This window comes from Cryptomeria japonica, chromosome 10, assembly GCF_030272615.1.
Source record: "Cryptomeria japonica chromosome 10, Sugi_1.0, whole genome shotgun sequence".
NCBI classification, from domain to species: domain Eukaryota; kingdom Viridiplantae; phylum Streptophyta; class Pinopsida; order Cupressales; family Cupressaceae; genus Cryptomeria; species Cryptomeria japonica.
This window is the reverse complement of record NC_081414.1, coordinates 611,376,471-611,403,585: the sequence shown is the minus strand read 5'-3', so window position 1 is coordinate 611,403,585 and position 27,115 is coordinate 611,376,471. Positions and strand designations below refer to the sequence as shown.

At 36.0% G+C, this 27,115-nt stretch overlaps 1 protein-coding gene across 5 annotated transcripts in view; it reads left to right on the top strand.

Annotated features, from left to right (window-relative positions):
* Positions 1-23,157, top strand: part of LOC131064825 (uncharacterized) — a 53,012-nt gene extending 29,855 nt beyond the window's left edge. The window contains exons 3-4 of one of the 5 annotated variants that reach the window (XM_057999107.2): positions 8,602-8,691; positions 22,499-23,157. In XM_057999107.2, the coding sequence (XP_057855090.1) occupies positions 8,602-8,691; positions 22,499-22,784 (376 nt within the window). In that variant the 3' untranslated portion in view covers positions 22,785-23,157. Of the gene's footprint in view, positions 1-6,923; positions 7,700-8,601; positions 8,692-17,171; positions 19,234-21,784; positions 22,474-22,498 lie in introns of those variants that run through there. The other 4 variants (XM_057999111.2, XM_057999112.2, XM_057999108.2 and 1 more) reach the window with 4 other exon arrangements.
* Positions 23,158-27,115: the final 3,958 nt, after the last annotated feature.

Sequence of the window (27,115 nt, the reverse complement as noted above, 5' to 3'; positions counted from 1 at the left end):
TCATAGTGAGACCTAGTGGTGTAATATGCCAAGCGGTAAAATGCCAATTCTTCAGTTGCCTTCTCAGTTGCTACCAAGTTGGGGCACACTTCCATACAGTCCTCGAGGACGATTGGGAATTCAATAGACAGTTTCTTTTTCTTCTTTTGAATTTGATCATAAGCTGTCAACTGCCTCATAAGTTCTAACATTATTAGTCTGTCAGATGGATACTGTGGTAGTTTATATGGCTGGAAAGCAAAACCCTGTGCCTTGATATATGTGAACTTTGGAAATTGTAGGAACGTGGCCCCAAATTGCTGCACTAGAGCCCTGGCTTGTGGTGGCACTCTTGTATGAAGTTCATTTTGCATAAGTCTAGTCAGGTACATGGCAAAAGTGTCGTTCGACAACTTGAAAGAATTAGTATTGCAGAGGTGCAACTGAGGATAATTCTCATGAACTTTCAACTGTGCCAGTCCGCAGCCCATAACTCCTTTTCTAGGCAGACCATCAAAGCCTCCCATCCTTGCAAGCATGTAAATTACATAGGAGCTCATGTAGAAGGACTGGGACTTCTTTTCTTTCAAATCCTTCAGCTATTCATGAATGTAGTGGCTAATTAACTTGGTCCAGTCCACTAACCCATTGGAATACATAAACTCGCCGATGTAGAAAAACATCTGTGGCTCGAAATTAATGGTATGTGGACACCCCATTATCCCGCTTAGCATCATTATTAGGTCCATATATTCCTATTTGAATTCGAAGATAGTGTCTTTGGCATTTTGGAGATATGCGGTCTAGGCCTCAGCAACCAATGTTTGTTGATAGTTTCTGCACATCTATCAGGACCTGCATCATATATTGCCTTAGCTCCATTCATGGGCCGGTAAGTCATCGAATGATGTGCAGGAATTCTGAAGGCTTCACCATTGATTTTGGAGTCAAAGTGGCTAACAACTTGCTACTTGATGTTGAAATTGTCCTCATTTCCGGATTGTAGTGTTTTGCACATTCCATAATCAAGTCTAGACATTGAATAGGAGGAAATCTTGCTGCCGCAACAATTCCACTTCTGACCATCTTGGCAGCTGTGGGAGATGGACTATGCCCTGCTGTTCCGAACATCTTGATCTTGAAAGCCGCCAAGTTAAATGTTCCAAATTTGTACCACTGATCTCCTTCCACCTGGACAACATCTTAGATTCCAGAAGGAATCCCTTCAACTCTTATTTTATCCATGCTTGCCTGGTGATGGTAGCCGCCTTGCTTGATTCTGCCATCCAGGAAAAGCTCCTTGAAAATGATGAAAAATTCTCTAAGTATGACTTTCTTCACCTCTTCTCCAACTCCTCTTTCTTGAAACTCACATGTGAGAAATGAAATGTATCTTTATGCTTATATAGAGTTTCTCTTATGTGCTGCTAAGTTAGGAGGAATTAAATTGGCAATTGCATTTATTATGCGTCATACTTTCCCATTCACCATGTCATGCAAATGGAATTTCCCTTGTAGTTGAGTTCAAATTTGGAAATTTCTCTTAATGCATTAAGTCATGCATCATACTTAGAATATTCCTTGCCAACTCACCAACTCCCATTTTTTCAAATTTTGGAAGATTCTTCATCAAGATTCACCTAATTCGTCCACTTGGCTCAACTTTTCTTGCTCTGGAGGGAATTTTCCACGCTTTTCAACCATCTCCTATTTTTTAGGAACTTTCCTAAAATTTAGGACCCGGGTCCAGGAGAGAGAAATTTCTTACGAGTCCAAATCTGCAAAAAATTCCAGATTCCGACAAGATTTGGTGCCTAAAAATGGAAATTTTTAAAAATTTCCCGAGGGGATTTCTTGCTTTTCCTTTCCTTTCCTGACCTCCAAATTTCCTCTTTGCCTTGGAAAAAATCTTTATTCTCAACCTTGCACTTGGAATTTTATTTGATAAAGGAACTTGATCATTTTCATGCTATTGAGGAATCCATCACCTTCTAGTTTTCCTTGAAATCTTTCATTTTGGTGCTCATGGTCAATCTTGGGCAGAATTTGTATGCAGGGAAGGAATTCATTTTTTTCATTAATTCCATGGCAACCCTTGTTTGGTGCCCTCCTCACACCTTGGGCACTAAAATGCATAGAGGAAGGAATTTTAACTTTTCGGAGTTTTCCATGACAACTCTACTTTGGCACCCTTCTTCACACTATAGCGCCATTTTGGTGTTGGCAAGGAATTCATAGATTTTTCATTTTCCATGCCTTGCTCCCTTTGGCGCCCTTTGACTTCCTTGGGTGGAGTTTTGCTTTGGTCATGGAAGTTTGACTTCGTTTAGCATTTTCCATGAGCAATGGATTTTAGTGCCCCCATATCTTGTTTGGGCAGAATTTTGCAAGTGTTGAGGAATTCCACATTTTAAAAGTTTTCCTTGCTACCCCTATTTAGTGCCCTACTCATGTCTTAGGCGCCATTTACACTTAGGCAAGGAATTCACGCCTTCCTTCACTTTCCATGACAACCTAAGTTTGCCGCCCTTAAGCCCTCTTGGGCGCTAAAATGCTATGGAGAAGGATTTTGTGGTTTTTACGTCCCTCTATGCCTTGATGGGTTTGGCGCCCTTCTGCAGGTATGGGCACAATTTGCTCTTGGTGGAGGATTTTGACTTCTTCGGGATTTCCTTGACTCTTCCAACTTGATCATTTCCGAATGAAATGCTATTTTGAGGATATGAAGTGGATTCTTCCAGACAAAATATTTTTGATCACTTTCCACTTCAGGAATGGATGCCAACACTTAGCCACTTTTGATCGATCTTGTCTGCTTTTTGACCTTTTGGATTTAGACAAATACTTCAGGAATGCCCAGTCTTCATCTTCTTCCTGCGGGAACCTGTCACAATAGACTTTCCAAAAAATAGAAACCTTTCAAAGCGTCAAAGTTAGAGCCCAAAACAAGATGCAAGATGACTTACTATAAATATAAACTTACGAAAAATGGAAATTACTAAAAATAGTAAGTTTGATTTTTGGCAAAATGAAGACATTCCAGGATGCAATAAAATCCCTAAAAAATTAGGAACTTTCTAAAACTAGAAAATTGCTCAGAATTCACCCAAATTTTACTGGGAGGTTCCTTGAAGGGTTTTGATTCCAGTTCTATGTTTAGTTTTTCCAAAACCCTAAAAGAAACCCCTAAAATCTAGGACTGAAGGTAGAAACCCTAAAATTTACAAAACAAGCCCTAGACTTAACCAAATTCACTCAAACGAAAAGCAGACTTGATCAATATGACCCACAAACACTTGCAAAGCAGAGAGACTGACGAGATTGCCACCAAAAGACCCCAAAAACCAAAACAAAAGACCAAGAGGGCCTAAAAAGTAGGGGGTCCCCGTTTTGAATGGGGTGATGTGTGATTAGGTCACAACAGGACTTAAATCAACAATCCAAAACACCTTTGGAGTACTAGCAAGTCGAGGAATATGATGCATTCCTCCACAACATCTTGAAATTGTATTATCCTTGAACAATGACATAAATATCTCTCATAGTAAAACATTTGTCCATCTGAAAATATGAAGAGATCGATCTTCCATAAGCATTCCTTTCCAATCCACACATCCATCTAATGCATATTTGGTACAACCTCAAACCACCAAACAAAGATAGAGTTTACCAGAGCAGTCACCTAAAATAGTTATACAATTTCCAGACCAGGCAGAAAGACATCAATCTTCCGGAAAAACAACATACCATCAATATTTGCTATCCAAAACACCTTCAAATAGTTTCCACACATTCACACATCTGTACACACTTACATCATAGTGTCATCTCACTGTTGCTCCTCAAGCCAATATGTCAACATACAGATTAGACGTACACCTTCCTCATTGCAGACAAAGTCATCATAGCATCTTATTTCATCGTCATAGGTATTTACCAGCATACTGTAGATAATTTGCAAGATATTCATACACCTCTTCACCATATCACTTCCGAACACATCCAGACCACCAACAAGTTTGACACCAATATCAAAACCCAACCATATCACTGCCGGATCATACATCTTTGCATCATATCACTTTTGGACCAACATCCGGACCACTAACAAGTTTGACATCAATGACAACATAAACTTATATGTGCAACAATCTGCCCCTTTGTCATTGATGGCAACACTTGCATATATACAAAATACTTCTTCCCCTTTGACATCAAAGACAAAGGGCAACCCTACTTGCCAAGTTGTTTATAAGCATTTGTAACTCCCTCTATCAATAACAATTACTTACAACATAGATCTCAAAACAAAAAAGATCGGTTTATGTACATGTACCTTCAAAAAAAGACTATCCAATAGTTGTTCATAAAAGCAGCATACTTTATGTTCTTGTACCGGGCTAAATATCCTTGAATTGCTTCTTAAGTCCCACAAGAGAAGAATCCCTTGATCGAATAGTAGTAGAAAGAATTCTACCATGATACTCACACTGAAGATACAAATCTACTGCAACATCGAAAATATCAGAATCTTGCATACTCTGGTCTACCTTTTTAGCATCTGCAAGTAACCTGATAAAAGAAGACATCTGCAACTCCAATGCATCTTTAAGACCACAAAACTGTCTCATGTATTCCTCTCTTTGTCCTTGCCGTAGAAATAACTGTGAATGAAGTTCTCGAATCCTAGATCTCATAGCACCATTACCATCTTTTTAAATATCAAAAGAATAGGATATCCTTGTGAGCTGAGACTCAATTGAGTCTATCTCTTCCTCAAACTTCTTAGTAGCAGCTGGACATCTCAAATAGTAGCGGTGTAACCATGCAGCATCATCAACAACCTTTTTGAAATTCTCCAAGTTGAGTTTGAGTTTCTGATGTGCCCCTACACATTTCTCTGTCATCTTATCAGCCAGGTTCACTTTTGTACACAGTTCTTTTGAATCACTACTATCAGTACCTACTAAAGCCATACGCTCATTAAGAATCTCCACTAACACTTCCGGAAGCAAGTCAGCAACATCATTAGGAACAAGGTTGTTCTGGAGCAGATTTGTAACCAATGCTTGTTCAATAACTTCCTGATCATATGTGGGTATCGTAAGGTTGTAATGTCCCCACTTTGAAATATAATTTAATAATAAATAAGAATAATAATAAAATTTAAGATACAGAAGAACAAAAAAATAAAATAAAATAAAAATATAATGGAATATGAGTAAATATAATTAAAATTAAATTAAAGTTAATGAATGGTCAAAGGAATGAAATGGTAAGTTGTGATTCCCCCAAATAAGACCTCTTAACAACTATAAATTCAGCTCCTTGGATGTGAAAAATGTGTGGAATAGTAGAATGTTTAATGAGGAGGTTGGAGCACAAAGAGGTTGTTCACAGGGGTTACTACATTGGAGGCAAAGAGAAGAATAGAAATGTGTGACAAATTGTAGCCTTGTTTTAAAGATAATGTGTAGTTGGCCTTTCTTCTTGGAGATGGATCTAATTAGGGTAACTCCAAATTAAGATTACTTAATTTCATATTTGCGTACAAATTTCAGATTTCCATATTGTAGTAGCCCAAGCTTGGTATCTCACCAATTGATGTCACAACCTAAGAACAAATATTTATTGCTAATTCATTAGATAGAGATTTAAAATTTTCCAACAATGACCATGGGAGCGTCCTAGTAGTGCACAACTACAACATACCCATAGGGAACTTAGGTCGGCAAGGATGCTCCTATTCCTGCCTAAGCACTCCCAAATGCTTTAGTGAGTAGAAAACAATGAAAATGCCCAAAAAATGATTTGAAAAAGAAACTTATAAACCACCAAAACATAAAAAAGTTCCTAAAAATCACCCTAAACTCTAAACATGCCCTTACGTTGTTTGACAAAAACAAGTCTATTACACACAAACTCATTCTTCCTATGCCATTTTTAGGGAGAATGATTGCAAACTACCTAATTTTGCTATTAAGTGATACAATTATGAAAATGGTGTATGCCATGAAGGTTTGTGTGGTTTCAAAGGCCTTAATTTAGGTTTGGTGGCAGGAGCTCTACTCCTTGACCTTGGCTTGTATCACGATAGGGAACGTGTTAGGGGTGTTGCCCCCAACGTCCCATGAGGAAGTTGCCCCTCAATGCGTTGCCCCCAAACCCCCATGAGGGGTGCTATCCCTCAACTCTAGTAAGCTCTCTACTCCTAGACCCCATCCAATTCTTAGGATCTCTTGTTATGTAAGAAAATTTATTACAATGAGGGGGTGACAAGAAATTGGGATCTATCTCTTGAGTGTGTTGACCTAGATGTATTGTTGCACAACTTGCAAGAAAATATCTTTAGATGAAGCAGCTTGTACAGTATATGACTAGTGGAAGTGGCATTGTAACTCATTGTGGTTCAAGTGAAATTGAACCAAATGTCGACTTTGATGCTTTTGATGAAGAGCAATATGAAGATTATTAAATGTGTATTGACGTTTGACAAATCACTAAATTATGAATTTATGAGTATTTCTTTTTTTCAAATTATGAGGTATTTCATTGATACACACACACACACACACACAAACTTGTACTCGTATCCAAGGTTTTTTTTGCTATAACACCATTCCCGGTAGCCGCACCTATACCAAAACTGGTCAGTGTTATTTTGAACTGAAATCCTATCTTAAGCTGCAAATACGCATACCTTTATGATCTACATATGTTTCTTTGTACACAAACTCAAATTGAACCAAACCCCAATTGTTTTTGTAGTATTCATGTATTAGACATCCAAACCCAACAGTCACTTGGTGGGTTTATATATATATGAAATTTGTGCTTGTGAGTCAGCTAATAAGCGGATTAGACACTGGTATTAGAGTAGTTTGTTTCCTTTTGTTGTGTGTTATTCATCTGATGTGATCAGTTTTGTTGATGCTCATGATTAGAACAACTAGTGAAAGAGGAGAAGGTGAATTGGTTCCCATGCAGCAAGAGATATGGACAGGGAGGTGGAATAAAGAAGTGGGAAGCACTGCTCATGAAAAAGTGTATATCAAGATTATGATGCAAGGTTCATCAAGTTGGAATAAGACGTGGCTATCTTTTCCCAATCTATGTGAAATACTGATAGGTTTGAGAAGAACATGGACACTCTTGTAGTTTCATTTCCATGGAAGTTCCCTAAGCAAATGAAGAGTTGAGAAAAAATAATCTTACAGAAATTTCTGTTCTCATTTCTATTCATAAAAAACCATATCATGTATTGTTGGGTTGGGGATGGTTGCTAGCAGACAAGGCTGACCACAAATAGGAAAGGAATACATCTCCATTGACAATGAAGACGAAAAAATAAATAATTGATCTAAAGAACCAGGCAGAAAGTGGGGAAGCGGCTTTCTTTGGTCCATCTGTTTCAAACATGGTAACTCAACAGAATGGTGGCCTCAGAAAGATGGAGGCTGTATGCAGTTGGATGTTGAAGGAATCTTGGACTGGCAACCATGTTCTGAAGATGAAGCAGGTTCCTCTAGTGGATTGTCCCACTTATTTCATTGGACTGGTCATATTTACACCAAATTTTGAAAGTTGTAACCATCAGCACCTCAATAAATGTAGGCTTGATACTTCAGACCATAAATGCACTAGAGAGAATTGTATTGTCATTACACTGGAGAATAGCACCCAGGATCTCGTTTACTTATCAGAATCATACTTGATGTTCTATCTGCTCATTGATTTAGGTTTATCTGAATACATATAAAGGTCTCATATTTAATTCAATATATTCTGCTAAGAAAGCCACTAAATTTTGCAAAGATTAACAAAATCTTATTATGAAAAGTATCAAGTAAACACACACATGTTGGGAGAAGATACAGTAATTCAAATGGGAAGACTTAGAAGCAAATCACTGAATGTGGTCTTGTCAATGACGTTAGTCCTATCATTAGGTTGATATGCTCCATCTGTTGTCTATTGTGCATGTTGATCAACTGGATAGAACATTTCAAAAGCAGTTACGATGGATTTTATCAAGTAGCAAGTTACCTTATTTTTTGTGAAAACAATTGGGTTCTTTTTGTTGTTATTTCATTTTATGTTATTTTTATGTATGTATCAGTTGTGGTGTATGTTTATTTCTTGATTGGTCAATTATTTTTCTTTTCTTGTTTGGATTGAAGGATTAATTTGATTATCTAGCCTCTGCACAAATGTGTAGCTTATGTCTCCGTATGATGAAGTTCTATAACCAACATAGATATGCATCTTCTGAAACTCCCAACTAAATAAACAACATAATAAAGTATCACATCTTCCTAATTACAAGTATTATTTTCAAATACTCACTGTTTGATAGTCTGTCCATTATCACAGTATCTTTTGTTTTCTTATATTTACAAATCTTGATTAGGGAGAAGATATTTAAATTTCCTAAGAACAGTACTCAGCATCCTAACAAATCTTGCTGTCAGTTTTTTTCAAGGTTTTCCCAATATGATGTGATACCCAAGCCCTATGAATTTTGATATCATATTATCATTTTTTTTTAAACAGTTCTAAATGTCTTATATGATGCTACAATTGGACTGAGGCCTAGGGTTTGTCTATTGAAATTTGAGACAGGGAAGTTTTGAAAAATGAGGAATACGAGCAAATGGTCAATGTTCTTTCACTCAATGCTACTGAATATATCCTTCATGCACTTAAGCCAAGGTGAGTCAGGTAGCTAATATTTATGAATGGAACATGTTAACTTGCTAATCTTTTATTAGGTTGGTAAGGTGAAGTGAAATACAAGGCTGCATTTTTATTTTTTATGGACAGAGATGTAAAAATTTGTTTTGTTGTATAGTGAAATGACTGCGTAGATATCCAAAAGATGATATGTTAAACAATGCAAACATGTTAGATTTTGTCCTTGAAATGTGATATTGCACTGGTCTACTTTTAGCATTCTTTTTCTTCTAGTTGAAGTGTCTGTTCGGTTATAGAACACTTGTTTGGAATTAAGTGGTGTTATGTGACCCCCATAGACCTAGTTCAGGAATGCTCTTACCTGCTAACCAGAATTTAATCAGATTCTTCATATTTTTGCTTGTGTATGATGATTCCTTTGATTTTAGCATTTAGGCTTATGGATGCTATTAGAGATAATTTAATGTTAGACATAATTTTAAGACTATAAATTGTTTGTATATGCAGTTATTGCTTAAGTGATGCATATTGATGTAATAACAATACATTAGTTATGTCTTAAAGTTAACTTACAAAGTAAGTGAAATAAAAAATATATAACTTTCTCCTATAATAATAAATACAAGCATAGTTCAAAAACTTGGACGACTCTGCAAAAACTCGTTAGTCCCAAACATTTTGCTAACTTGGGACAGTACAAATTTCCAAACATTTAAACACATGTAAAATACTCTTGTTAAAAACATGCATATTACTGGTTTCATTTTTTCATAGATAAAAATTAGAGTTCAAATTTCAATACATATCATAGATCTAAAAACAAGTTGAACACATATCAACTTAAAGTTTCGATACAATATTTTTTTACCAAGTATAATTTCAATGTTAATAATCTATAAATTGCTTCTGTACTGAAGCTACTAAATGGCTGTGTGGGTGTCCTTGAATTGGATTGTAATGTTCCTTATGGGATTTAATAATAAATTAAAATTTAAAAAACAAATAAATGAATATAATAAAATAAAATTAATACATATATTCAAATGAAAGATTGATATTGCTGGGTGCAAATTGGTGCATTATTTCCTTGAGTTGCCAGCCGTACACCTTCATAAGGAAACCCCCACATTAGAGGAGACAATTTCTGATGCAAGAACCTGTTGTCTGACTTCATATCTTATTAGGCCTAACCACCGTATATTTTCTCTTGTTTTCTCAAGAGAAAATATGTCATGACAAACCTTATTTGGATCGCAACCCCTTAAAGTACATCATCAACAATATTAAAATAAAGGTGCCAAAGATAATAGAATGCATTTAAATTAAATTATTGATAGCAATTAGTAAAGAAAAGGTGTAACTCTTGCAAAGGGCAGCAATGTTGAAGGGATGTGTCTCCTGTTAAGTTTTATGATCAGATTAGGTAACACAATAATTCACACAAATGCACAGATATTACCCTGGGAAAACCTTCCTCTTGAAGGTGAAAAACCCAGCAATGAAATATGACTTTATTATCTTAATTATGTCAAGAGACTTTACAAAGAATTTGCTTCACTCTTGAAGCTATATATATATATGTCAACAATTCAATATAGAGAATATACAATCTGCAATGAGGAATCGGAATTCCTTTGTTGATGCTCAACCTGCTGTAGATAGTCTTATATCTTCTGTACAACAACAACGAACTGCTGAAGAAAACGAATGTCTGCAGAATGTCCACGGACTATTATGTGAGTGTGTTCTTCGATATGCTTTGAGAGGGATACAAAGCTTCATATATATACCCGATTGGATGTGACTTTAACCAACGCAACTCCTCCAAGGGTCGGCTTCCAACCAACACGTTATAATTATGCATCGGTTATATTGGTTAAGCATCGGTTACATTAATCACGTCTCTTAAAGGTTGGCGGGATTTATATAAATCGGCACATAAGGAATAATTACATTTTGATATATATAAATTGTGTTTTGCTTACTTAATTTAATATTCAACGATACCATTCAATTGGTCTATGGCTGATAGGCCCATTAGGCGAATTAGTTATATCGTTGGCCCTGAAGGATATTGACCGAAGCTATTCATCAACATCTCCTTCAAGAATAAAGATATAAAAGGGAGATGGAACTCAATTATGAGGACAGCCACCCATCGTAGGATTAAGATCTGATATTTCCTAAGACATTGAAACTCAGGAAGTCCATCTGGTCACTGGAGTTGGTATGGATTTTCTATGCAAACATCATATGCGCTGTAACAATATTTATATGTCTACTTGTGCATATTCATGATTAATAATATGCTGCCGATGTCCTGCATATTCATGATTAATAATATGCTGCCGATGTCCTGCATATTCATAGTTAAATACTGCTGATATTCTGCATATTCCTTATAAACAATCTATTGCTGATATAAATGCTCATTTTTGTTATAATAAATCTATATCTGATTGGTGATATTCTGCAGTTGGTTTTGCATACCTACACATATTCTGAATGTTTTTCCAGCCATGATAGAGGGAGAGAGAATTACAAATAGGGGAACGATGTTGGGGTTATCCTCTAGGTACACCACCTCATGGTATAAGACCGGCGAGTCCCACGAGGCCAAAGGGGTACAGAGGGTGCTGCCTTTGGGCCTATAAGGATGGACTTCCTGGGCACCCTATTGTAAAGAGCTCTCATACTCTTTATCTTGGTATATAGTTGCCTTAATCATAAGGAATAGGATAATGGTTGCAAAGTTGAGGAAAATGGTGATAGGATACCTCACTAGGTATTCCACCTCGTTTGGATGGCACAAGCCACATGAGGTCAAGGGGGATAAGGTCTACCCTTGGGCCTAGGTTAGAGGGTCTCTAGGGCACCCCTCTTAGCCATCCTCTCCTATGCCCTTCTATGATTGAATTCTCTCAAGCATAATTTAATCTTGTAATTAGGACTATATGTTTTATATTTGTATGATTGGTGTTTTCTAATTAATAGATCTATTTAATAAATTATGATCATGTGTATTTCCTAACTTACTTGCAAGGTTTGAATGATGTTACCTTGTGTATAATCATACATTACTTGAATGACCTTCATGAACCTTTCTTTCACCTCAACATCTTGTATGGGGATAATTTTGGTAGGCTGTTGCACATGCCACTTTGGGTTCGATGCATAGGCAGCCATGCGCAAGGGAGTGTTGGGCTTCTCCTATCAGTGATATATGGTTGGCCAAATGTGTTTATTGTAGAACTCTAATGTGGGGTCTTGATCTTGCATAGTGGCCTTTAATTGGCAAAGCATATTATCAATGCACTCCTATACCTCTCCAAGGCTAAGTGTATTTGTGTCCCCATATCTAAACATTAAGGACTAGAGTAATGAAGATGACAATTTATCTTGCATCAGCCCAAAGTGTCACTCTTCACCACATCCTTACCATTCTCCCCTACTTGAACTTATAATTGGGCCACCAATTCCAATTCATTGTCATGCTGATTAGTTGCAATGCTTCTTGCACTCAAGCATCCTCTCCAAGAGAATGAAGTATGACAATTGTAGATAAACATTTGCACATTTCTAGCATCGTTAACAATAGAAATGCATGTCAAACTTCTTGGAATGAGTGTGGTTTATAGAAGCAGAACTAATTGCTATATGGAACATGGAATGCAAGCCAAACTTCTTTTAATGAATCTCCCATGAACCTTTTCAAAGGGCATCCACTATCATTCTGGCTGTTGATGATTTTTCTTTCTACCTTCAATTCTAACAGAAATCATAGAACCCAGACCATGGGATTGACAATTTAGGTCATATTTTCAACTCTATCCACAAATTGAAGACAAGAAAACACAACATAACAAGGCTAAAACAAGCCTTCTTCACTTCGAGCTCCACCAAACTCGGGAGGGTATTCCCAACTTACAAATTTGCATAATATCATGAGATCATTTTAAATAACAACTACAAACCGTCAACATTGGATGGTTCTGTGATGTTCCCATCTAAAACATTCGAAACATGATAATGCTTAAAGATACTTAATAATATATATATATATATATATATATAATATCGAAGTTTAAAAACTCGGACTCACCACGGACTCGACAAACCAAAAATTTGGACTCGGACTCGGACTTGTGAAAGACTCGCGAAAGACTCGGCAAAAAAAACAAACCGTAGTTTTACAAAAAAAACATAAAGAAATTAATGCATTTAGAGAACATAAGAGCCATAATTGAAACATAACACATGTCATATGATCTACAAACACGCAATATTTGAAATTTTCATCATTCATACTCATAGTTTCAACTCTAAAATGTATAATAGCAGCATAAGTTTGTAAATGTTTACAAAATTACATATAATGATATGTCCAACTCCAAATGTGACAAACAACAATGAACAAACTAAAGAGAAGACTACATCTTCGTCTTTGTATTTCTCCTAATATAGCTCAATTTTTCTGATTTTTTATCATCTTTCCTCTCCTCCTTCAAACCCTACAAACCTGTTATAACCAAGAAAAAATGCCAAATGAGGGGGGAAAAAACAAACAAACTGAGTTTTATTGCTTGAATGGCGTGTTTTTTGGGCTACGCGAGTCCATATGAAAGACTCGCGAGTCCGAGCAAAAGACTCGCCCGAGTCCTTGCAAAAGACCCGTGAGTCTTTCATATGGATTCGCCTCGCGAGTCCTTGGCAAGTCGACTCATGGCTCCCATGGACTCGCGAGTCCACGAGTCTTAAAACTATGATATATATATATATATATATATATATATATATATATATATATATATATATTTATATAAACAAATAAATGAATAAAATGAACTAAATAAAATCTTAATAATGATAAACAAGATTTAATATATAATTTATATTTATATTAATATTAATTTCATATTCATCGAATAATAATATAAATCTTACAATATTATATTATTGGCAAAACACAAATAAAAAGTTCCCAACTCACCGGTTCCTTGAGATTGATTGCTGCTGCTAGCATATCAAATGGTAACCTTTGGGCAGACCAGATCTGACGCATGTCAGAATGGTCTCCCTTGCAATATATCTTTATAGTGGCTACTTCAAAGGAATGCTAATGATTACGCATGAAACTATATGCCAGCAGTGACTAAAGAAGCAATACTAAATTAATTCTCACTTGGCTCAAAGCAACGATTGTATTGAGACGTTTTCTTAAGATTATCAAGGACTGATATTTAATACAATATAGTGGTCAGGTACAAGTATCATAAGTAAGACCTTAGCATCTAATGATAAAGATAATACTCAGTGATATCTCCATTACTGATCAGAAAATGACAAAAGAATAATCACTATAAATTAGCGATATAATGGAAAGGAATTGATTGAGTAGTATCAGGCATCAATGGGTTAAGTAATAACAAAGAAGATGTTTACATAGATCAACACTCAAACAAATGTCCCATCATTATCTTCACTAAAGGATATATGTGGATCGTTGAAAACTAATTGTAGATTTGTTATGGAAGGTGTAGCACGAAAGGATGTAACCATTCAATATTATGAATACTTATATCGATATTTACACTTGTGTTGGAAAAATCAACTTGCCTGGGAAATAATATTTTTTAATTTTTTAAAATATTGCAAGTCATTAAATAATTGTTTTTAATTTTTAAATAATAGTCAACACTTGTAAAAACAATTAAATTTGGAATTTATTTAAAATATTCCAAAATTTAGATCAAAATTAACCCTTGGGGGAAAATCGCCCCATGTTGGGATAAAAATCCCAATAAAAACTCATTAAAAATCATTAAAATGCTATTGGGGGAAATTTGCCCCATGTTGGGATAAAAATCTCAACAAAATTTCATCAAACCTGCACAAATTGCCTCTAGGGGAAAATCGACCCCTGTCTGGACAGTTATCCGGACTCAAAAATCATCAAATGTGCACAAAATGGGGCTAGGGGAAAATCGATATGAGTGTGGAGTGAAAAACTCCACTTAAAATTAAGTCATCACCCAAAAATACCCCTCTGGTGGAAAAACGACCTCAGTCTGGATAAAAATCTGGACTCAAAACTCATCATATTGCTCTCAGTGGAAAATCGACTTGTGTATGGACTGAGAGTCTGCACAAAAATCCACATTAACTTGTCACAAATATTTGGTGGAAAATCGACCCAGGCGTGGAATCTTCCTCATCCTCATCTGCATTCTTGTCCGCACTCGAATCTGCACTCCCGGTGGAAAAACGAAGGCAGTTAGGACAAAATCCTGACACTTAGTCAAATTTGATGCTTCCATGGGAAAAACGACCCAGGCATGGATAAACAGTGGTGGAAATTCATAGCCAGTATGGATTTCAAGGGAAACCCATGTGTAGTGTGGATTTTGAGTGGGGGAAAAGCATGGGTAGTCAGGAATATGAGGGGAAAAGCACCTCTAGCATGAAATTTGACCTTCTAACCCTTGGAATATGGATTTCCCTTAGGTATTTGGCATTTTAACCACTGAAAATCGCTAGAAAACTTTGAAACTTTGATAAAACTCAACTGGACTTAGGCAAATTTTCCAAAAAATGAGCGAAACACTGGGAAATTATCGGGATAAAGTGCGAAATCAACTTGAATAATACCTAGGAGTGGGAAAATAACTCCAAAAGGTCTGAAAATACCTTGGCACTTTAAAATCACCGATATGTGTGGTTAAAAACATGTTCGCTCAAGAAAGTCAACACTTAGCAAGAATAAATCAAAACCCAAAGGCAACCCCTAGACTTAGGCAAAACGCAGGATCACTCTAACATTTTGACATTTTAAACACATGATCCTATTCAAAATTCAAAAAACCCTCTCATCGGCAAAGGCAAACACCAGGAAACTAGGCAAAACTTCTACTCTAAAAAGCGAAAAGTGGTGGTCCCCATTTGCAATGGGGCGATGTGTGAAGACTTGACAACAGGACTATTTACAATCCCAGGTTTACTTTGCTCAACTACACATAAAGCTTTATGAGAGCCCATAATTTCAGAACTGTGAAATTTTATCATTCCATATTTGGACATTCTTTCAATATCCATTGCCATTTGAAATGCCTGATGCAAATTTTGGGGCTCTTTGTTTCTTAACCTATAGCTCATTTTCTTATCAAAAGCACCCAAATACACAACTAATGCCATTGAATCATGAGGTCAACAATTCTCAGGGATCTTCTTTTAATGCTTTCATAAATCTGAGGTTGAATTCAGGAACTAGCTCACCATTCCGAATGTGGATATCAATGAAATCATTAAACACTGAGGATACACAAACCCTCACCAAATTGCTCCATAAAGATTGATTTGAATTCATTCCAAGAGCTGATTGAATGTGGCAACAGGTCTGAAAACCAATCTTTGGCATCATTTCTCAAAGACTGCACAAATAACCTCATAACCACATCTTCAGGATCAACTTCGTAGTCACTAATCAAATCATTAAAAATCTGAAGATGTTTTGATGCTGATTGATGTTTACCACCACTGAATTCTGGAAGCTTATCTTTGATTTTAGACGGTATGACATTTGGAAAACCAGGGATGCCATTGAATTTTATGGCCTTGTATCTCTCATTACTGAAATTGCTTCTTGTCAGACTACATGGCTGAGGCTGATTACAAGGTATGGTTACACTTGGAACCGTACAAGGATGCATAAACTGAAACATCCTTACACTTATGCCCTTACAGACTCTCTTGTACAACGTGAGATCTATCAAGTTATATCAGCATATGGTTAAGTAATCAAGAATTAGTTGACCGGATCTGTTTCTGTGGAATAAGTAAAATATTTAATTGACAACTGATTCACCCGCTCTCTCAGCTGTCCGGGATATTCAACACCTAATTGTTTTAAAGTGCCAAGTACCATTTGATTGGGAATATTGTTTTTATGTGAGTGTGAATTTCCTGCCATTATTGTACATACAACCAAGTATGGTTGTAAAGGCATTTACTCAATATAAAGTTCATTTTTATGCAAGAAAATAATGCAGGCATACAAAGCCAATGGGTATACAAGTTTGCAAAGTTAGGAGCAAGTTTTGAAAGTTTAAAAAGGCTGCAACTTTATATTTTTTAATGTAAAAAATAAAAGTTTGAAGAATGGAATGAAATAGTGAATGGTTATAGGAGATTTTATATTCGCTATACGAATTTGGAGAAATAAAGGTTGAAATTTATTTTCAATGTGATAATTTGAATAAGGATATGTGAATGAAAGAAAATGGTAATAGAAGTTTGACATAAAAAGTAATATTAAGTGAGATATATTAATTTGCAAAAAACTTGTAAAAGGGGATTATTTTTACAAATATGTACAAAATTGTTATTGTTAAAGATGTGGAAGTTGTTGCAGAGTGATAAGGATGTAATTGGAGTTATAAGGTGATTATGTATGCGTGAGGTCTATGGCTAATTTATTTTTGTTTCAACCTACCTTTTTGCAGTTTTGTACTCAATATATTTTGCTACAATAGAGGATATCTAGGTTACAAGATCAAGCATCCAATGCCTTAGCAAGCAAAAAGTTGGCAGTAAAACAAACAGAAGCAATATGTACTAAGTCCAATAATGTCCAAGCTTGTTCTCATTGTGTTAATAAGGTCATACATCTAGTAATTGCTTTGACCTACATTCTTGTATAACATATGGTTAGTGTACACATTCTATCGAACATTGTTATCTGTAAGGTCTGCCTATAGAGGCCATGAGGCCTGTGTATTTTGGTTGGATCGGTCATTCTAGATGGAGTTCTAAGAGTTGTTTGTTAACCAAATCTTACAAGAGAGTTGAATCTATTATTGATGATGAAAATTTGTTTACTCATAATTGTGTTGTTTTTCATCCCAATTTTTCTAATGATGATGAACTGAGTTTTGTAGATCTTGATGAGTCTACATTGACTAAGGTGGTTGTTGATATTTTTGAGATGCCTCTTGGTGTATTTGATAAGCAATCACTTATTGAAAAGGTTGCGAAGTTGAATTTGATTCCCATAAAGATTGATTTTGCTAAGTAGTGTGATTGTTTTGAGTATGTTGGATATGCAGCTCATAATGATGTTGATCCTTACTGATATATTCCAATTAGTTGAGGCTATGGAATTTGAGATATTGCCTCCTGTTGATTTAATATAGCAACGTTGGCCCCACATTTTATGCAGCTGAGTTATAAGTTGAAAACCTGAAAAGGGCAGCTTCCACACTTCTGTACTAAGTTGAAACCCTGAAAGGGTGGCTTCATGGAGACTCATGATGAAAGTACAAAAGGGTGTCATTGATTTTTACATCTTTTATGCAAATTTTCACATGATGATCAGAGTTATCGATTTCACTTCCCATTCAATGTGGGTTTCTGTTCTCTACACTTTCTCCATCAGGGTGACCTTGTTGGCATTCTCTGTTATTTGACTGTGGGAGGGGAGAATCTTGTTTGTGTGCTAGATTTGAGTGGGGATTTTACAAAGATATCTCGTATGACATTGTTGCTGTATTTCAAAATTGTCAGTGTTTTAGCCATATTTTGTTGATGCCACGCATGATTCACTTACATTGCAGATTTTGCAGATGATTTGTTAACATCTTGTGATTTTTGATCTTACAAAAGTGTTTTGAATGCACCCGATGATTATGCTTGATATTGTGGTGCATTTGATGATGTCTTGTAACGTGTTCATTGCAGATGTTATGGGTGAACGATAGGTTTGTATATGTTCTTTCTTATTGTATCGGTTGCACTTGAGGGGTGCTTGTGTCTACTGTGAGCAATTTTCTACAGTTGGTTGGATGTCAGCTTGGTGACTGACATATTTCAGCTATTATTTTTTGATAATTGAAATGCAGTTGACCCAGAAAACTAATAGATGAGGATTAATAGCAATGCATAGGTGCAACGAGTGCTTACTCATTGGCCACTGAGGATTGGCCATTTTTTCAAATTATTACATATTGCACTGCAGATAGTGTCTGTATTGATGGTTGGAGGGTGAAGTTTCACTGTTTTGAGTTATGGCTAGTGATTGAACCTAAGTCATCATATTTGAGGTTACATTATATGTTTATTAGACCATAATGGAGCATCCACTCAGAAAATGGAAGCACCGATAGTTCAACCTTGTCTGCACAAAAATGGACAAAACATGTCCAACAAAGATTTGAGACCTAATGAAATTGGCAAGCTAGGAATAAAAATAGTTCAACCCAGCTCTTTACAAAAATGGACAAAACAAATCCAACATAAAAATAGGCAAAACAAGTCTAGATTCAAGACTTGTAAGGGTAAGCGGCTCTGTCCAAAGAAAGATTTGACACCTGTCAAGGCAGCAAGCTTAGCCCAATCAAGAAGATAACACGAGTCTATTATTGACATTAATATAATGGTAGATTCATGACCAACTTCTTTTAAAGAAGCTTCCGATGAGCTCGTGGATATTCTCACTAAAGTGGTTGGCTGAGAAAAGTTTGAGCAGTTCAGAGGACTGCATGGATTAACCATAATGCCTTAAGATTAAAGGAGAGGAGGGAGTGGAGGGGGAATGTAAATATTAATCATGATGGGTTTGTGGGGGGGGTGTGTAGATTGGCAGCGAACAGACCATTGTGAGAAGGCATGTGGAGGGGGGTCAGATTAAGGAACCAAAATAATTGAAAGTTTTTTGGGTGCTGCACAAAAGGTGTTTTGAAGATGGAATAAAAAGAAATTGTTCATTTTGGTTGGTAAGCGTTCAAAAGAGATGGAGCCAAAATTGTTCAAGACAGGCATTAAGTGTTAAAGAAAATAAATTTACAGAAGGTAGGCATTTAAAATCGTTGCTGGCACTGAAAGTTGCAGAGGCATTGGAATGTTTGCTGGCTGCCACCATTGTGCATGGGATTGCAGGTTAAAGGTAAAATTTTTAGTCATTTCAATCAATGGTTCAAAGTTGGTAGTTCCATATTTTAAGTGGGGCAGAAATTTAGTGGTTCATGGCATTCTCAAGAGTCAAGATAGTTAAGCTGCTTAAATTCTAGAGAACTTGAATTTTTTTGGATAATGTTTGATGAAATTGTTGAAACATTTGAAGAATCTTTATTTTTTTGATGAGATAGTTTTATTGGAGTGTTAAAATTTATGGAGAAATAATACATTCTTGCTAATTTTGAGGGGGGCACGATTTTCATACATGGCAAGTTAAGTTGCAATTAGTTTTGATAGAAAAAGATTTGTGGGATAGTGTTAATTGAGCTATTAAAAAACCAAGAGATCCAGATGAAGAAGTAACATGGTTAGCAAAATATTGTAGAGCTACAACATTGATTGTTCTCGGGTTATCTGATGCATATCTGATCATATTGATCTTACTAAAATATCAAAACAAATATGGGATGGTCTTAATTATTTTGTTGGGTCACAAGCTTCAAGTGCCAAATGTCAATTTAACAAAAGCTTTTTAGGTTAAAGATGAAAGAGGGTGAAAGTATTGTTCAACATATAAGTATATTTTGTTATTTTCTTAATCAATTTGCTGGCTTAAATTCTACAATTGATGATGATGACGCAAAAGTGATTCTATTAAGTAGTATGCCTCCCATATTTGACATTATTGTATTTGCTTTAAACAAAATCAGTCCAAGTTTAGTGACTGATTTCTTCCTTGATTGATGAAGAGAATAGTTACTAAAAGTCATACATCTATTGAAGAAACTACTTTGTTAGTAAAGAGAAGGCTAGCAATTCAATAGGAAAGACTACAAATTTTAAATGTTACTATTGTAATCAAAGAGGACATATTCTAGTGAATTGCATTCAACGTGCTAGGGATCTTATTGACTGGAAGTCAAAAACTAATAATGCTTTAGTGGCTACTGAAAACAAGGTAGAAAGGTGTGGTTTTTCTGTACATGATCAAGATTATTCTCACAATGACAATGAGAAGGAATGTCTTTTTAAAAAATTAAGCAGATCATATTGGAGGTTGGAGGAAATGAAGGTAGGACATCTATCATCCGGAGCTAGCTTCTCGCTCAGGGATGATTCATTGCTTCAGAAGCATTATTTCATTTTCATCTTATGTCTCTTCATGGAGTAAGGGGGGACATAGCAGTTGTTTGGTTTGCAGATAATGGAGTATGTCTCAATCTGCAGATGTGGTGATTGATACCTATGGATAATTGAGTTTGTCTTGATTTATAGTTTTGCAAGTTGTGTTATTGTGAATAATGGAGGGAGTCTCGATTCACAGTTAGTTAGTGTTTTTACTGTGGATGAGTGTCTTGCTCCACAGTTATTGTTGGAAAATCAGGACACCTTGCCTAGACAAGAACAGTTTGGGGTGTTCTATGGAGATATGGTGGAGATGCTTCTATAGATTTCTACTTGGGCTGCTGTACCTATTCTATGCTCTTTCTTTTATTTTTTTAATTTAAACCTAAGGGGGATGCCCGAGAAATTAAGGTTTACACATAATAAATTAGTTTGTTGTTAGGCTAGCTGGGAAGTTCATTTCCTCAAGTTAGTTTGTATGGGGAAAAAAAAGGCTTTAAAAAGCCATTGCATTGTTGATTGTATTGAAAATTAATCCAAGCATATTCAAATATCATTTTCATTTTACTGTGCAATTGTGATGTAATTTCTTTGCAATTTCTGTTTGTTGCTCTACCATTTTAACAGTGTATACTAGTAGCAAAATTTCTTGCTAAATATCAGAATTAGATACAAGTTAACACGAGGAGTGTTCATACGGCTATTCTTAAATATTGAAGTTTAATCAGTTTAACAGACAAAAGGTAAATTTTGTCAACAAATTTAAAAAGTTGAAGTTTATTACCTCTAATGTATTTTTTTATCTTTTCTAATTGCCAACTCCATTTTCATAAGGAAAAAAAGAGGAGCTGCGAGGTGTTTATAAAGTCAACGCAATTTCCACAGAAAGATTGCTGGTGTGGCTGTATTGAATCATAAATCTTGCTATTTTTCTATTGACAGTTGGAATCTAAGAACACATACAAAGATCACAAAAATTCGGAGTTGATACAAATGTATGATAAGTCATCTGAACGCCTATTTGTTTTTGTGTTTCTAGGCTCCGAAGTAACCCAATTTTCAGCACAAATGGTTATTTTACTGCTTCCAGCTTTGAGATAGCACTGGCCTTGGTTCTTATTCAATCAACAGGGATCTCATGTCCATCTTACTAATATATAAAATACCACTAGGTTAGTTTGACATTGGAGGAATCTATAATATAGAATTTTCTTTGTAATAGGTTTTGTATTGAAGTTTCATTCCTTTTGCTGGATGGAGCAACAAATAGAATACTAAAATATACTAGCAGAATGGGTTCTAGTTTCAAAGGATCTGAGGGAAAAACGATTTTGAAGTGTGAAATAATGGATATTCTTTCAAAGGTTTGATGGCAGAAAATACATTAGATTTAAGTGCTTCTACTACTTTTTATAGTGTTGGGATATTGACCATGAATTTCCAGTTGCTGAGGATTGTATTATATAATATTTTGCTTAGATTTAAGTGCTAGTTTTTAATTCATTTATCAATGAATGGGCTGCCGATATAGGCGTTGGATCTGAGGCCTGCTTTGATTTTGTTACAAGTTACAAAATCTTCATAGGTAACTAGATTTGCTCTACTGCTCTAGGTTGTTAAATCTATGCAAACCACACTAGAAAATAATGTTTGTTGTTTTGCTTGTTGCATCTTGAAGTAAGAAAACAATTTTGAATTTGATTTTGTTATGAACTCACTATTTCTGCATTTTGTGATTTTTTTTTCGACTCAGGATGGTGTTTACTGCACATACACATCGTTTTTGTGATCGAACCCACGTTGATGGTACACGAGAGATTACAGTACCTACCATGAGTTGGAACTTGCGGGATGACCCCAGTTTTGTGGTTGCTACCTTTGGTAGAAGAAATGATGCTGTCACAATTCAACGATGCTTTCTCGCAAGGGAATCTCATCTTCTGATGGCATATATTTTGGTTTTGATTTCACTGTTTATAATTATAATTTCATTTTGGTTAGACACTTCATCTTTTTCATATTGGAGAAGAACGTCATAGGCATCAAAGTGAAATGTACAACATGTGAGCTTGTAAACCATATCTGTTGTTCTATATACCAGCTTTCTTTTAGATTTGGCAAATTCTCCCCTTTTGGAGAGCCTTTGGCTTAGTTGCTATGCTCGAGAGGTATCTCTACTGTGAAATTCACGGAGGACTTATCCTTGGCCTTGTCCATTGGGTGTACTGCACCCATCGAGTTGGATGCAATATTTCAACCAATTGCAACTCTTTGTTGTCTCTTGGAATTTGAACCTTAGGCTTGGAAGTCTCCGGATTTCTTTTAAATTTGAGCTCATCCGAATCGGTGAAATGTAAATCAATTTTAAATTGCTATCAAAAATAAAATAATATTCATCTAGTTCTTGTTAAATTCTGTTATATGTCCTTACTTGAAAATGGCTTACACGGCAGTTGACTCTTTGTAATTATCAGGTCTTTACCTGTTAGCTTATGGTTGTCATCTTTTTCTTTTTTAAAAAGAGAGTAAAAATTTATTAAACGCATCTCATCTTTGATACGTCACACAGTGACATTTTATTGGTAACCCTTTTAAATTTAATTTCATATTATTTATCTACTTTAATGGTAATAATTTTATTTATCCATACATGTATATGTTATTGTTCAGCCCCTAAAAGTTTTTTAGATTTACCTTACAATAATTCAAATTCATATATATTATGGAAAATTGTTTAACAATATTTTTAATTGAAAAAATTATTAACTAGCAAATTTGTAATGTTTTAAATATTGATTAAGTAGAAGATGAATCTAAATAATATAAATAATATTTAACATCATTTTTGCCTCGTTCATAAATTTTTGAATGCATATCATCTTATTTCTCATTGCTATTGTATACAATATTTAATGATTATTATTTCATCCATAAATTTATGAATGAATAATGTCTTCTTTTTTTTTCATTGTAATTGATATTTCATAATTAAGACAAACAAGTTGAAATGACCAATATAAATAGAAAATTTTCAATGGGGCTGATAAGTTTATGGATTACAATAAATAAACACTTCACAAATTAAAAAGACATGCTATATGTGAACTATTGTAGTAGAAGGTTGTTTACTCTCGAAGCGAACTTACTTGATTACGCAGAAGAAACAATATACAGAATCATATCGTACATATCACACAATAATACCAGAGAAAAGTAATCAACATTAGAACATAGTAGAAAAATATGTTCTTTTATTACTAAGTGTAATGTGTATACAATCATGAATGTTTCCCAATACAACAATAAAAGTATTTATAGTGTCCAGCGGTTGGTTAAGATTGCCAATAGTTGGCAACTACCAACAATCTCTCGGGAACAAAAGTAATTACACTATCAATTATAATAGTAATAAATTATTTATTATCTTACAACAAATGTGTCGACTACAACTCCCCTTGTCTTCCAGACGATGAAAATAAAATGGGCTAGAAAATACAAAATCATTGAGAAACAGGAGGGTGAGAAGATGTCTTTGAACCAGTGGTAGATGTTGAAATAGATGTAGGCCCCAGAGTGGAAAGTCGCCCGTGAAGTCGTTGCACTTGCTTTGTATGAAGCTTCAGATCATGTTGCGCCACAAGCTCGCGTTCTCGTGACTTCTGAACCATGTGGACAACTTCCTTCAAGTCCTTGAACTTTTCCACTTCTTGAGCCATGGCTTCCTGATGTGCCTCTAGCTTTGCTAACCTGACATCCTTTCCCTCCATAATAGTTTGTTGGCGCTTCAGCTGATCCTTTAGGGACACACGATGCTGTTGCTCAGAGGTGGTGAGTTGTGTCTGTTGAGCAATATGCTCCTGCGCAAGTGCCATATGAGCCACTAACTCCTCTCTCATCACCTCTCGAGTAGCCTTTGCTTGCGCAAGTGCCTCGACCCTCACTATCTCACCTTCCTCAAGGGAAGCGTGTGCTCACTTCATTCGAAAGAAGACATCCTTGAAGCAAGTCTCCATGCCATGGAGTGTAGATAATATGTGACCATGCTTACCTATTGTCGTGGGTCTCATTGGATGTCATCTGTCCTGCATCTTGAGGGTCTCCGTAGTAGGCCATCCACAAGATGTGAAACAACTAACAAACTCCCTCTCACACCCATGTTGTATAAAACTCAAAATCTTCTATGCCTCATTGGCCACTAGGGGTGTATGGTCAACATCTAATTGTCGTGACATCTTTGCCACCTCATGTGTTACCAGGGAAATGCCCTCTAGTTGAGCTAATTATTGTTGCACTATTCCTATGACATCATTGTGATTAGGTTTAGAAACCTATATGGTGAGGTTTTTTGTCTTATCCTCACTAGAGCCCTCTATACCCCCTTCATTTGGTACCTTGTCCTTTGCCTTGACTTTGTGAGAACTAGTGGTAATCTATAGCGTGGTGTGGTCACTCGGCTCCACCTGTACTGTCTCTATCGAGTCAATAACATGGACTGTATGCTCCATCTCACTCTGGGCTATCTGTTCTCCTCCCCCTTCATGCTCTTTCCCTGCACCTACCAGTTGCACCATTTCCCCTCTATAAAAAGTTTGAAGTCCTTCAGAAATCTGGATGATGGTGGGGGAGGGGCGATAGCCATTGGCACCTCCAAGGTGGTGGCACTAGCAAGTGCGACAATACTGGCAGGTGCTGGCACTCATAGCTACATTCGCAGGTGTGGCAATGGGTGCGACAATGGCAATATTGGCACTAGCAAGTGTAGCACTAGTGGTACTGGCAGGTGCGACAATGGCAATACTAGGATTGGCAAGTGTGGTACTAGTGGTACTGGCAGGTGCGACAATGGCAATACTAGGATTGGCAAGTGTGGTACTAGTGGTATTGGCAGGTGCGACACTACTCAAAAGCATGGTAGCAGATGTGGTGGTCAACACTATTTTCCACTTGGTTGCCACAACAGCCACTCGTGTGGCTTCCCGCACCCCTTATGGTGTATTAATCCTCAACATGCTTGGTGCTACAATGTGTGTTGTGGTAGGTGCGACAATGACAATACTGGCACTAGCAAGTGCAACATTAGTGGTACTGGCAGGTGCAGCACTACTCAAAGGTCTGGTGGCAGGTCTGGCGGTCAACATTGTTTTCCACTTGGCAGCCACACTGGCCACTAGTGTGGCTTCCTGCACCCCCTATGGTGTATTAATCCTTAAGGTGCTTGGTGCTACAATGTGTGCTAAGGGTGAGAGCTTGGCTAGTGCAAAGGTGACGACATTGCTTCTCGCAATTGTCTTAGGTAACTGTAGTGGTGTTGTCTTTATTTTTGAACAATGAGAAAATGTGACACATCCCTATAATTTTAACCAAATTGCAGTTTGCGTATTCATATGTCCTATTATGAAGTTCTTTTCATTTGTTCGTTCTTCAAGTCTCATGTTTACAGTTTTCATTTTCATTTATTTGTCTTTATTAATTTTTAGTCATCCATTGTTCTTCTATGAAAATCGAGTCTTTAAGTTTCTACTACAAGTCGTTTTTCTTTGTCATTTGCAAATCAGCTTTCAAGGCCTGAATTGCAATTTTTAGTTCTTTTTCCCTTTTTGTCATAAGGTCTTAGAAACCCGATTACAACTCTTTGACGCATTTATTGCTTTTGAGTGTTGTAAAGAAATTGTTTTATAACTCTTATTGCTTTTAAAATTGTGATTTGAGTTATTGTCTTGACATTGCAATTCATAGTTTTTCTTTTGCATTTCATGCCCTTGCTCTTTACGTTTTTGCTAAAGAAGATTATCGTCTTGGTGGATTTGTTTTTTCCTTCCTCCAATTATTTGAGTAAATTCTCTTCTTCTTTTACTTGTTTTAAATCTTCTTTTTCTTAGTAGCTTGTATCTGTTAGTTCTAATTTGATCATGATATCATTTTTAGTCGTTTTTCATTTTTGTGCCCCAAAGGCTAGGGTTTTTATGTTCGATTTTGTCTTTGTTGTTTTCCTTTGCCAAAGTAGGGTTACGAATTTAAATCTTCTTTTTCTTAGTAGCTTGTATCTGTTAATTTCTAATTTGATCATGATATCATTTTTAGTCGTTTTTCATTTTTGTGCCCAATAGGCTAGGGTTTTTATGTTCGATTTTGTCTTTGTTGTTTTCCTTTGCCAAAGTAGGGTTACAAATTGCAATGTTCTTTCTTTTAGTTTCCTGTGGATTAAGCATTTAAACTAAATATGTATTTGGGTGTTGGAAACCCAGTGGCATGCCATTCAAAGTTTCTTTACTTAAAATGGTAGTTGGGTTTCGTATACCCGACTACATATCTATATTGCACGAGTTTTACCCTGTAGTTGGGTATACAAAACCCGAGTACACATTGTTGT